The following is a 14,221-nucleotide window of genomic DNA, read 5'->3' as shown; positions in this document are numbered from 1 at the left end:
CCTGTGGTGTTGAACAACTACAATTCCTGTTAATCCTATAATTTTATATTATAATTTATTTAAAGTGAATAAATTGTAATGAAAAATAAATTAAATTAAATAGTAGCCTAAATCGTAAGTGGAAGTGCATCTGTCAATTCATTGAATGTTCAAAATATTATGAATCTTTATTTAGAAAAAAATACACATTGGTTGGCCTATTCATGAGCATACATCAGCAATTATACATGTTTAGGGGAATAGGGCATTATTAATATACCATGATGATGTAAGGTGGTATGTGCTAGAAATGGGTAAACCACTATCCACAGTGAGTCTGCCCATGGGGTGGGGCACCGCCGCGCCAGGCAGTGTCCCACATTGTCCCTCAGAAACATACCCCTTGTCCCCCCTTGGGCTTATTAGCAGGTGGTCACCCTACTCTGGATACATGATATCGTCTAGGCGCAACCCGGCACGAGGGTTTATCACGCTGATTCGCGCATATTTCACACGTAGCCTATAGTGTGAGCCGTGAAGTCGCAGCTCGACGTTCAGACCGTATAGTGTGAGCACATAAATCTGAGCTTTGGCTTTACATCGCATGCGATCTACTCGTTCAGTGTGAGTATAGGTACCTTGCTGAAATCGCACAGTGTATTCAAGTCGTTACACATAGGCCTATATGATTACATTTTTTTTTATAAATAATTCTTATCAGTAATGTACATTAGTGTGTTTTGAGTGATATTTGATGTAAATTAATAAATGTTTATTGCATTAGTGTTGTGTGTTACCCTGATGGTGTTTTGTTTTTGTGTTTGACCCTGTGCACCGTCTATATGAGTATTAATCATGTTTTATTACCAGGCCATTTCTATTGTGCTACCTGTTTTATTATGGTGGTTATTGGTAGCCTACATTTTAAAGTAAAGACAAATTTTGAAAGTTAAAGTAGGTATATTAACATTATATATCACTTAATGAAATATAAAGTTGGCATACTGTTAAACTGGAACTAAACTGGAAGATATTTTTTTACAGTCTAATCTAACCAATGAAAATGATAAATAAAATGCTTTTAAAATAGAATAAACAATAAAGATAAAATTAAAAAGCTTTTATCATTTATTTTATTGATGAATTAAAGTGTATATATTACAGACAGATTAGACATTCAATTACTAAGATCAGAAATATTCTGATAATGGGGAAAATTCAGCAGAAGATCATGAGTTGATTATAGCCTACCGAAGTAAATTTAAGATGAACGAATATCTGCGCATGTCTGATCATTCACGTGATTTCTGTTGACGTCACTTACGTCTGATGTCATACGTAGAACGCATGGCGTACGGAAGCTGACGAGCTACTACAGTTTCTTTTGTAAACAGTAGTAACGTTATTTCACCCTAATTAAAAAAGTATTTAATGCAGTATAGTCAAATAAAATATATATTGATAATATTGTTCCAACATGATAATCAGGTATGTTTGCTGAATGCAGAATGAAACGCTACTTGGACACACGTGTACTTCTCAGCAGTGAAGGCCTGATGTAACGTTAGCTTGTTGCTCGTGTTCGTGTTTGGCCTGCTGTGTTTTGGTTGTCAAATGCTTTATTTAAACTAGAATTAAAAGGGAATTTTTAGTGTAGTTAAAATATTAAACATGAATTGGTTAAGTAATGATTATAAAGTTTATATGCATGGTTTATCTGCTGTAACTATTATTTTGATTAAGAGCAGTTAGCATTAGCACATCTTTTTAATTTTTTTGGTAAGTTATGTGATAGTAGTTTTATTTGTAGTGAATTCAAGGGTTTACCAATAGGGTCAGAAGGGTAAAGCTGTCCCCTTAAGAACATTTACTGCCAGTTTGTAACATATTTAGAGATGAATTTAGTGACATCAGTGATCAGTAATAAAAATAAGTATGGGAGGGACACACTATCCTATCTTACCATCTTACCTTTATTATGTGTGTTATGTGGGAATCAAACTCATGACTTTAGTGTTTGTACCGTACTATTCAAGTTGAACTAAAGGAAGTTAAATTAACTTGTGTTTTCTGTTTCTGCAGTTGTGGCTTCATCTGTGTGTTTGCGGTGCTGATCAACAAAGGTAAGCACTTAAACTACTTTTGAAAGATAAATGAATGCTACTGACTGTTAAAGTACATTTACAATAACAGTTTGTGTTGTTTCAGTGTCTCTGCAGGAAACAGTAGAGGCTGTTATTGGTGGTTCTGTTCTCCTGCCATGTTCTTCCGCTGAACGTGATCTGAAACTTCAAGATATTAATGTGTTTTGGAGACACAACAGCAGCAAGATTGTGTGTGATATAATTCCCAGCAGTCGTTCACTAGAGAAACAGGATCCGGAGTATAAGAACAGAACTGAAACTTTTCCAGAGGAGTATGAGAGAGGAAACTTCTCCATCAAACTCCACAATCTTATTTATGCTGATGCTGGAGAATACACTTGCCTCATCTCACACTTGGATGAACATCATACTGTACAGCTGATCATTATGGGTGTGTGAAAATAGTAGATTAGGGCATGAAGTTTTTAATTGAATTAAAGTTGTTTGCTTTAAAATCTAAATACTGCAAGAAGTTGATCCCATATTTGATGTTCATTAGTGATGTTTCAGTCTGAATGTTTCTGTATATAAATTATAGACAGATCTGTTATCTTTATCACTGTGAGGTAAAGTTTCCTGTTATACGTTTTTGTTGCAGAAACAACAGCAGAAAAAGTAACCATATCGACTGATCAAGAAAACCAAGGAGGAACAGAACCAGACAGTGTGGAAACATCATCGCCTTGGCTCTGGGTTGGCATTGCACCTGTAATTATAGTTATAGTTATAGTCATTGTTTACTTGAGAAAAAAATCCTCAATCTGTCGTAGGGCAGACAGACACGACAAGGGTTCAGACCCTCATGAGGCTGCACACATGAATCAGTTATAGCTGATAATAATGATAAAGCATTTGGTATGTGACACAACTGTATAACTGTAACAGCAGAAACTGCTTGAGCTTTAGCGCTAAACACAGAGTCAGTGGAGGAGGTTGGTGCTTTTTTTTTGCTGCCACAATGTTTAGTTTGAAAAAGTAAGAAATAATTATACAAGTCTGTAAAGGATTTTGTTGAATAACAGAGAACAGAATATAATCATGTAGATTGAGTGAGTGTGTGTTACTGTATTTCCTGCTGATCACATTAAGCCTATAACAGTTTTATTTTACAGCTGTTAGGATGGATTTTGGGAAACAGCATTCTTCCTTTCATTCATCCGTGCGCGTTGGAAGTTGTTTAAAGCCACAAATGGTGGCAAAGGCTCCACGATCTACTTAAGCTTACAATGCTTTTGGGAAACGCAGACAAGATTCACAGAACAGTGTTTATGTTGGTAACACTGCCCAGTCAAAACAACAGCAGAATATAAGTTACTGACCTGATCATAAGACATATTTTCTTAAATGTCTTTCGTTATTTATTATTTTATTTGTTAGGAGTGAAAGAGTTTAATGTTGTTAATGTTGAGTTAAAGACGATCGCCTGTAACCATGGGATCAGAATGTAGAAACATTTCCTGCACGTAAGAAAAAAACTATCTGGTAGATAATAAATATGAGATTAAAAAGTTGAAATTGACATAAAATGTCAATTATGCAATAAGTCAGAATTATGAGAAGAAAGTTGAAATTATGACTTAAAAAATTGAAATCATATTTAAAAAATCTAAATTGACTAAGTCCTAATTATGATGATGAAGTCAAAAGTGCTGCACCTCAAACCATCAGATTAATCTGTGCAGAAAAGCGAAGCGACTCACAACTCTTGTATTCACCAGAACTTAATTTTCCTCCACAAGTATTTTATTCTGCAACTGCTAAAGGGCCAAACATTACATATTCTAGCTTTAATATTTATTTCGATATTTTGTACCATTTATGATTATCACTTTAAAGTGAAGTGCTTTTACTTGCCATTGTATAAAGTGTGCTATAAATAACTTTGCCTTATCTTTCCACTTTGTAAGTTATATTTAGTTTTTACAGTTTTCTGATGCAAAAGACTATTTTGTACTGTTATATTCCTGCCTTATGCACTACATTCTTACTGTATAACAGAATGAGATCATGAAAAGGTCTGTCTGTCAATATGTTGTGGCCTTAAATTATGTAAACATACATCTTGAAAATATTGCTTTATTTGCAGGAACTGTGAAGTGTTTAACATATTCTCATGTATAAACAGAGGAAACAAGGAGCATAGATTCATTGTATTTGCATGATCTCATGATGATCAAGACCCAATAAACTGTTTGATGAAATAATGCATCTGTCAGAATTGTTTGGATATTTACAATCTTATATTTTCTACTAACACCAAATGTTTTGCATTTACATTTATTCATTTGGCTGACGCTTTTATCTAAAGTGTGAAAGCAGAAATGTGGTTTATGTTTAAAACAAAAAAACAAACAGCACATCAGTGGTATATTAGTTTAGTTTGGTTCACACATTTGGATAAAACTCAGTGTCTGAACGCCAGTGTCTCCTCATCAACACTAACCCCTTCCTGATGCTTGGTGTGTTTTGGGCAGTGCACTGGGACTCTGTGAGGGACCTGTGAGGGTTTGAATGTTCTCTAAGGGCCCAGCTGTATCTCGGCACCAGAACATCACAATACACACATGAGATTGGGCTTTTCTCATGTGTGTGTAAGACAAACATCCTGATGCTCAGAGTTTCCACATCAACACTCTCCTTACTGATGTAACACATCTGATACTGGCATCAGGTCAAACCTCTGCAAACTATTGATGAACAATCAAACTGAATGCCTATTCAGAAACAGTATGAAGATTAGGCATCAAAGTATTTTAATAGACTGCAAAACACACCGCATTACGCAATAATACATACAATACAAAAGTCAAAAAGAAGAGAAATACAAACCTGTCTGTCAGGTTTGTGAGTTCCTGTCATGATAAAAGTAACCAGTGAAATATGACAGTAATATCAACCCTGAATAACATTTATACAATAAAGCAAATCATTGTGCACTTTTTTGCCTGTTCTGTCTCAATATTTTATCAAACTTTTTTATTTTTTCTTATATTTGCATAAATATGTCTCTGTCAGTTTCTCTGTAAGAATGAGAAAACCGATAATAATAAACAAAACCAAGACATGACGTGTATATGGGACACACTGTACCTGCGCACTCACACACACATCTAGTCTGACAACAATCCTGAATCTCTGAATCTCTCCTCCCATCAGAGAACACAGTCTCTTATTGTACAGTCTTACTTCTGAGCTCATTTGAAAGGCAAATTCATGTAAAGGTCAGGCTGTATTTCCGTTCTTTTCAATTCTCTCTTGTTTATCGTTCTCTGTGGGTTACGATCAGGATGTCACTGGAAGTTCTGCAATCTTGTCCTGCTGTTACAGTGATGATAAACTAAAGTCAAGACATAATAATGTATTAATATTAATAATAGGATGTCACTGGCATTTAGACTGCATTTAAAAGCATCCACAGTCCTCAGAGATGGTCAGGAGAGCGTCCACAGTCTGGGAGAACAGAAAGCCCAATCTCCCATACGGCCTTACCATAAATACACTGTGTGTGAGTGAGACAGGGAGCCAGTGGAGTGATTTGAAGATTAGGGTGATATGGTCGTATTTGCGCACTCTCATCAGGATCCAGCAGCGCTGTTCTTTATTAAGACTCAATGGCAGCAGGAATATAAGACATCATTCAGAGAAATGTTGAAGTGAAACTGGTGAAGTAAAGACTGCTACTGTTTATGACGTCCAGAATGTCCTTCACTATTCAAAAAATGTCCTCACTAGTAAAACCTGTTAAACACCAGCTAGTGCTCCAGATCTCACTATAGTTAAAATAGCTTATAAACAGGACAGATCAAGTTTCTATTTAAATCTAATGATCACTATTATCACTTACAAAACATGAGATCATTTAACCTAAAGGACATCTTAACCCGTCTGTGTGGGAATCAAACTTTGACTTTCATCTGTGTGTTTGCAGTGCTGATAAACAAAGGTGAACATCTTTATAACTTATTTAATAGTCAAATTCAGGCCACATGAAGTAATGTCAGTCTTGTGTTTGGACAGTTTGTGTTGTTTCAGTGTCTCTGCAGGAAACAGTAGAGGCTGTTATTGGTGGTTCTGTTCTCCTGCCGTGTTCTTCCACTGAACATGATCTGAAACTTCAAGACACTGATGTACACTGGAGACACAATAATGACCAAATTGTGTATAGTATAATTGAGGATAAATATTCAGTGTCTGGACCCGGAGTACAAGAACAGAGCTGTAACTTTTCCTGATGAGTTTCTGAGAGAAATACACACACTCAACAACCTGATGCAGGAAAACACACTTGTTTCATCACAAACCATTATTCTGAACAGGAGACTTTAAGTTGATCAATAGTGTGCAAAACTGGTTGATTAATATATGATTTTAATTTTAAAAAGTTTTATTAAATCTAAAAACAATAAGTGTTTGACCAACTAGTGATCCTCCAGCCTGAATGTTGCTGTATGTAAATGATAGGAAAATGATAGGAAACAGGAAACAAATCCACTAAAAACTAAGCAGAAGATACAGGAGAAGCAGAGAGTGTAAATATAATGACCTTTAATATTTGTGTTGCATCAGCTGTATTTTCCACAGTGCTTATGGTTTGTTTCATAATATTCACTAGTGATGTGATGTGATGCCTTCAGGCGCTCGGAGCAGCTCTTTGTTTCGTTTGGTGGGCACACCAAGGGTCTCGCCGCCTCGAAACTCAGTCTGTCCAGATGGATAGTGGACGCTATCGCGGCAGCTTATGCGTCTAAAGACCTGCAGTGCCCTCTGGGCGTCAGGGCTCATTCCACCAGAGGCATGGCCTCATCGTGGGCTTGGTCCAGCGGGATTTCTATTCATGACATTTGTATGGCGGCAGGCTGGGCCTCCCCCTCTACATTTGTTAGGTTTTATAACCTGGAAGTTCCCGCCTTGCAGGCTAGACTTTTGTCAGTCTAAGTCGTGTGTATGTTCTGCCCAGAATGTTCGTGCGCAGGCTACTCTCACTTGATTTTAGCTCTCCTGGTTGAGCTGCACTGTAAGGGTTGATATTCTTTCAGTATGGACCGGCTGCGCTGCTCTGTGTCCCCTATTGTGTGCTTATGTACATATGTACTTATCTGTGTCCCCCGGGCGTTCCCCTGGGACTTATGTGGTGGATGCTTGGCGTGCAAGGCGTTGACAAGAGGTTCCCGTAGCGTAAGCAACTTACGCAATACGAGAGTACCTCTCGTAAGAGAACGTACTCGGTTCTCTCTAGAAGAGGGAATGAGTATTGCGTAACCTACCGTGCTCGCGCCACGAGCTGATCTCGCTTCAGTCGATGAAAAGTTTGTGGGGGGGATGGGGGGGAGATAACCCCCCCAATATTTAAATCTATGCATTACAACCCCCCCAATATTTATACCATGATCACAATATCAGGAGGCATACCCAAACTTCAACCCCCCCAATGTTCAAACCAAATCTACGCCCTTGGCTTAAAGTCTCCTGTTCAGAATAAGGGTCTGTAATGAAGCAAGTGTGTTTTCCTGCATCAGGTTGTTGAGTGTGTGTATTTCTCTCAGAAACTCATCAGGGAAAGTTTCAGTTCTGTTCTTGTACTCCGGGTCCAGACAATGAATATTTATCCTCAAGTATACTATACACAATCATGTCATTATTGTGTCTCCAGTGTACATCAGTGTCTTGAAGTTTCAGATCATGTTCAGTGGAAGAACACGGCAGGAGAACAGAACCACCAATAACAGCCTCTACTGTTTCCTGCAGAGACACTGAAACAACAGAAACTGTCCAAACACAAGACTGACATTACTTCATGTGGCCTGAATTTGACTATTAAATGAGTTATAAAGATGTTCACCTTTGTTTATCAGCACTGGAAACACACAGATGAAAGTCAATACGCAATATGAGAGAACCTCTTCTAGAGAGAACCGAGGTTACGTTAGGTAACCGAGTACGTTTTGCTGTATATGAAGGAAATGAGTTTCCAAAGTATTAAATGTATTTTGTATAATTTCATGTTAGTACTGCACATCATTTTCCAAACATGTTCGTTAATTCCTGATATCATGTCAATTAAAGCAATGTATTTGTATGACAGTGTGCAAAAGATAAAACAGATAAAAACTGATACACAGCTCTAACACTAATACTGGAAGATCATTTTATTTATCATTTTATATTTCTTAAGATTAAAACTGCACATCGTTTAGACAAAAAATGATTAATTCCTGACAGCACATCAAATTAATATTTTTTTTCCCCAAATCCCATTATAACTTTGTTCATGTCTTACTGTCTTACTACATCACTCACTCCTACTTCCTTCTTGTGTGCTGAATATTGCAAACTTTTGACACGTAACTTTTCATGCACAATGAAAACTGCTTAATCAGTAGAGGAACAGAGTGAACCGAGCAAATGATCATAATGTCCAGAGACATGGTGTTGGGCTCTTTACAGTAACTGGGGCTCTTTGAGGGCTCAATGAGGCTCTTGGTGTATTTCAGTATAGAAATCTGTGGAGAAATAGGACTGGACTCTTCTTACTTGTGGAGATGTTTATAACTCCAGTATCCTGGAGCCACAGCAACACTATTCTGATAAATCATCAAACAATGGCATCAGGTGATCCACTTCTGCAAACTAAAAGAGACAAAGACAAACTGAACGTATCTATGTAAGAACCAGACTGACCAGAACAGGCTTCAGTTAGCATTGTGTTCATATAACACAAAAGCACAATACAACAATGCGGTAATACATACAAATGCTCTGCTTTTGCGTGCACACACACACACACACACACACACACACGCACACACACACAAAAAGACAAACGTTACCAGCATGTTACTGGATTATTACAATCAATGTCAAAATTAATGTTTGGAAATGTAAACTATATTTCCTTCTGTGGCGAACTGAAGTAAAATATATAAACAACTGTCTTAAAACTATATTATTTGGTACTAACATGCCTAAAACTTTTTCACAGTACTGTATATTTACATGAAGTGAGCATGACGGAAGCAAGATAGATTTATGTTTATTTAAGTGTATCTTAAAAATGTTTCTATTTGTTTACTGTAAGACATCCATTTATGATTATGTTTTATTATCACATCTGTGTGTTTAGTCTTTTAAATAAAAAGCTTTTATAGCAAGGCTTTTTTAGTAATTACAAAAATACACAAATTCAGATTACTTTATAAGGAGATTTTAACTAGACATTTGAACTTCCCAGCAGAAAGTCAGAAACATGATTCAGACTGAGAACAGAACTGAAACTTTCCCTGGTGATTTTTGATCATCAAACTCAGCAATCTTCAATACGCTGATGTTGGAAAATACACCTAAAATCACAAACTCATCTGAACTTCAGACTGTACAGCTGATCATTAATGATGTGTGAAATTGGGTAATTTGTGTATTAAGTTTTTCATCCAAAAAAAGTTGTTGTAAAGTTACAGACATTGTTTAAATACTCAGTATTCTCAGGTATATTCACAGCTTTGTGTTTCATTGTGTGCAGACAATCTCTTTTTCATCTGTTGAAGTTTTTGGATATTTATTTGGGTGTTTATATTGGATATTTTAATAAAACTAAATGTTTTCTCATAACCAAAATAATAATAAAAAAGCCCATTAGGTATACACTTCCCTTACATTGTTTCTACTTAAAAAAAAATAATGTTTGAATTCCAAATAAATGTCTCATCATATCCAACCTACACTTTGTAGACACTGAATATACAGTCTATTTAAAGGTTTATTATGAAGTTGTTAAACTGGTTTAGTTGGTGGAGAACTATCACTATCAGCCTATTGGAGGCAGAAGAGGAAACTGCAGTGTATTCTCTTCAGAATATGATGTCTTGCTTTGGTTTGGCCATGAAGACATCGACCTTAACCTTTATTGTGTAGTATTTCTTTATTATATATGGAAATTTAACAAGTTTTAATGCGCAAGACAAACCAAACATGCAAGAATTAAAAATGTCAGTAAAACTTTGTAAAGACATTAAAGCCAAACCTGGAGTTGTGTTTTGAGGCAGTGCACTGGGGCTTTGTGTGTGTATATGACAAAGATTGTGCTGAGAGTTTCCACACTAGTCAATGAAACGCATCAAATAATGGCATCAGGTCAAGCCAGAAACAGTATGATGACAATAGGAATCAAAAGCATTTTGTCCATAATATAGTAACACAATACAAAATGCAATTATACAGTACAAAAGAATGTACAGTATGTCAAAATCAGGAGAAATATTTATGTTATAACAATACATTAAAATATGCATTATATGACTATAAACAAGGCTGATCCTGTCATCCTCATGGCGGCCCTCTTCACCATTCCTCCATTCCTCCATTCCTCCATGGCGCCTCCCTCCATCATCGCCGGCTGTGGACATGTCCAGAACATATGACCCAAAGTGGCCTCTTCTCTGGGACATCTAGAACATGTCATATTTCTGCCTTACCCAAGCCAAGCCTAAACCTAACATTAGCCCTAAACCTAACCCTAAAATGTGATTGGTTGATAAGGATGTTTTTCCAGGACCAACAAGGATGTTGATTCAGGAAACTTCCTCCTTGGTGAAATCATGTTCACCTCTATGTACATATTCTTCTGGGAAAGATGCAAATGTGCTCCTTGTCACCTTGAATATCAAACATACCATATTTTAGTCATATTTCCAAGAAAATAAAAGATAAAGATAAATTCAAGGTGACTTCAAGAATCCAAACTGTTTAAGCTGTTATGACTTTTCTGAGAATATACCACTTCAATAAAGTCATTATTCTTTGTTTTAAGCATAAATATAACAGAATACAGTGCAGGTTATGATCAGAACTAAAGATATAGAAATACAGTGAAGAAGAAGGAGTTGTTTAGTGTTTTTCTCACTGTTGTGTGGCGCCCTCTACTGGATAAACACCTGAACCAAATCTTTGAAATGCTGTAATACAGTGATGCTGTATTTTGATGCTTAAGCCACACTTTAAAATGTAATTTTATAACAACATATATTAAACCAGATGACATTTATTTTAACGACATAGTGCACTGTGTTACTGTAAATTTACTTAAGTGCACTTCTCAAGTGCACAGCATCATTCAGTCTAATTATACAAAATACCAGAGGTGGAAAGTAACGAATTACACACTCACATTACTGTAATTGATATTTTTTTTATTTTACTTAAGTATTTTTTTGTTTGAAGTATTACTACACTACGCTACATTTTAAATCATATCCGTTACTGAGTAAAATAATAATAATAATACTAATTAAACAAATTAAAAAAAAAATACTAGTGGGTAGAAGACCGCGCTCCGGAAACTGCAGCATTGATTGATTGAAGGGCGGGAGAACAGAGGCGCTAAAATCACAAAAAAATATGGAGACGGAGAAGTACGATTCTTCACACACACAAATATGGAGACGGACAAGACAGATTCTTCACACACACACACACACACACACACACACACACACACACACACGTGAAGCGAACCCCTGGCCAGTATGGGAATACTTGGATTTAGAAAAACAAACGCGTGGTTGTCCTCGAATCGAGCATATAGGCCTATCCACTTTGCAAAAATTGTGGGCGCAAATTTGGCTGCAAAGGAGGAAACACATAAATCATGTTTGGGAACACCATCCCTCCATGCAGATAAAGGTATGTCCGTTTATGATTTATGTTTATGACGCCAATCATTTCTGTGATGCAGAGGAAATCCGGGAATCCAGTCATGAAAATGGAATTTACAGTAACGTTACTAGGCCTAACGTAGATGTCACGTAAAACACACTAAAGTAAAGCTGTATAATAAATCAAATATTGAATATTAAAGCGCAAAAGCCTGCTATATAAATGTATAATATGTGCGAATAAGATGCGCCGTAACCCGTTTCGTCTACTATACTCAATAATGCAGGGCCATATGTAGCAAAATAAAGTGTTTGGAACATTTCATAGAGATTTTTGCAAATTATGTTTTTTGACTTCTTCAGACCCTATAGTTTGCAAAACTACCTGTTTCCGATTTTTTCCCGGGCTGCACAGGCCCAAAATCCAAGATGGCGATATCACCAAAAATTGCAAATAATCGCCTTTTTAAACATTTCAAATGGATATATGTTAGGTATATCATTATATACATACATTTTCTAATTAATTGAATGACTTGGGTAATAAATATGACCATGGGTAACATGAATTATCATGATTATCAACCAATGATGGGTGTAACCACCATTATGCTATTTATTGGCATACCCGGAAAAACACATTGACTGATTAAAAGTTTCCTTCATATAACCTAATAATCATTTTAATTAAAATAATGTTCTGCGCTCACCACAATAATTCTGTTAACAATCAGATGACATGGAAAATTATTGGGGAGAATGGATTACGTGAAGCCAATGGGAAAGATGGGAAAGATAGCCAGCCCTTGTTACTAGGAAACGATAAACAAAATGAAACTTTTGAGCTTTTGCAGGAAGAGGGAAATTATTTTTCCAGCCTGGGCAACTGGTGTTTTTTTTTTACTTGCTAGGACCCCACTGAATACAAAACAACCTGTTTCCAATTTTTTTCTTCATTTTTAGTGCCAAAATTCAAGATGGCAGACAATATATGCAGAAAAATCACAGAAAATGAAATATATAATCTTTTCACTTCTATAAATCTATATGACCCGTTCCTAAAATAACACAATTCCCCACACTACAAGTACGCGTGGCGCTCATGGTGTTTTCAGTATCTCACAAACAATATTAGGACATGAATACATGAACATTTCCAGAGCTGCTCTGAGAACGACTAATGAGCATTTTAATCATTTTATTTGAGAAAAACATTGTCAAATACAATCTTAAACAGGACACAACCCATCAAAATAAAAGTTTGGTTCAACTAACTTTAGAAGAAAATTATGAAATGTATTACTATTGTAGGCCTCATAATACAGTTTTTTTTTTCTGATGGCTTAAGCACATTTTTTGTAACTATTGGCTATTTTTGCAAAACTCTATACACACAAATAAGAAAACCTTTCACCAAATTAGCAAAACATTGTAGTTCTCTTGCAAAAGCTAATAAACCTTGCTTAACTCTTCAAACCTTCGTAAAAATGGTATTTTCGTATCAAACAGTTAACACAAGCCATCACATTAATAAGCACACAATGCGCCAACTACACACTGATGGTGTCATAGTTCTGTAAACATACAGGGATCCAAACTTCAAGTTTTGTTGTTTATTTACACACATCAAAACAAACACAAGTGTTTTTTTCCAAGTCAAAACACAAAATAGTAATTTTTACTGAAAAAAAAAAAAAAAAATCAGTCTACATCGTGTCGTCTCTCTGGGTCCGGCCACAAAATTTCTACATCACATGCAATGTCCTCTAGTCCAAGGCACCGGGGAAAATATCTTCTGGAATGCCGTTTCCAGGCCTGACATGATGCCCGGTCAATATCCCCACATGCCTCCTCCATTGCCTGTAAAAGGGCTATGTGTTGATGGGGATGACGGTCATAGACCTTCCAGCGCCAGGCAGAGAAGAACTCTTAAATTGGATTTAAGAATGGAGAGTATGGGGGGAGGTTGAGTACAGTGAAGAGTGGGTGATCTGTAAACCAGTTGCGGACCAAAGCAGCCCTATGGAAACTAACATTGTCCCATATGATGACGTATCTGGTCTGCTCTGGTCTCTGAACATTAGTGAGCATGTCATGTAAGGTGTCCAGGAATGTAATAATGTGTGCACTGTGCAGTGTTATATGGGCCTAGCGTTGCATGATGGTGAACACCATTTTGACTTATAGCTGCACACATAGTTATGTTACCACCGCGTTGTCCTGGGACATTGATTATGGCACGGTGTCCAATAATGTTCCTGCCACGTCTCCTTGTTTTAGTGAGGTTAAAACCTGCCTCATCCACAAAAAGCAGCTCATGACCCATGGCATCTGCCTCTAGCTCCATCACTCTCTGGACAAGACAAAACAAATGCAGCACAGCAGGCCCATGCACAGCACTACAGTATGCACTTCCAGATTCAGTACCAATGATACTATATGATACTATAG

The 14,221-nt window shown here is 36.6% G+C and overlaps 1 protein-coding gene across 2 annotated transcripts in view; it reads left to right on the top strand.

Annotated features, from left to right (window-relative positions):
* Nucleotides 1–1,094: 1,094 nt before the first annotated feature.
* Nucleotides 1,095–14,221, top strand: part of LOC311084416 (T-lymphocyte activation antigen CD86-like) — a 53,426-nt gene continuing 40,299 nt past the window's right edge. Inside the window, exons 1-4 of one of the 2 annotated variants that reach the window (XM_084116423.1) lie at nucleotides 1,117–1,467; nucleotides 2,062–2,102; nucleotides 2,188–2,514; nucleotides 2,722–4,327. In XM_084116423.1, the coding sequence (XP_083972549.1) occupies nucleotides 1,457–1,467; nucleotides 2,062–2,102; nucleotides 2,188–2,514; nucleotides 2,722–2,954 (612 nt within the window). In that variant the 5' untranslated portion in view covers nucleotides 1,117–1,456 and the 3' untranslated portion in view covers nucleotides 2,955–4,327. Of the gene's footprint in view, nucleotides 1,468–2,061; nucleotides 2,103–2,187; nucleotides 2,515–2,721; nucleotides 4,328–14,221 lie in introns of those variants that run through there. The other variant, XM_084116424.1, reaches the window with a different exon arrangement.

Source organism: Abramis brama, assembly GCF_963993115.1.
Source record: "Abramis brama genome assembly, chromosome: 6".
NCBI lineage: Eukaryota > Metazoa > Chordata > Actinopteri > Cypriniformes > Leuciscidae > Abramis > Abramis brama.
The sequence above is the reverse complement of the archived record's forward strand: the minus strand, read 5'-3'. Positions and strand labels throughout refer to the sequence as shown.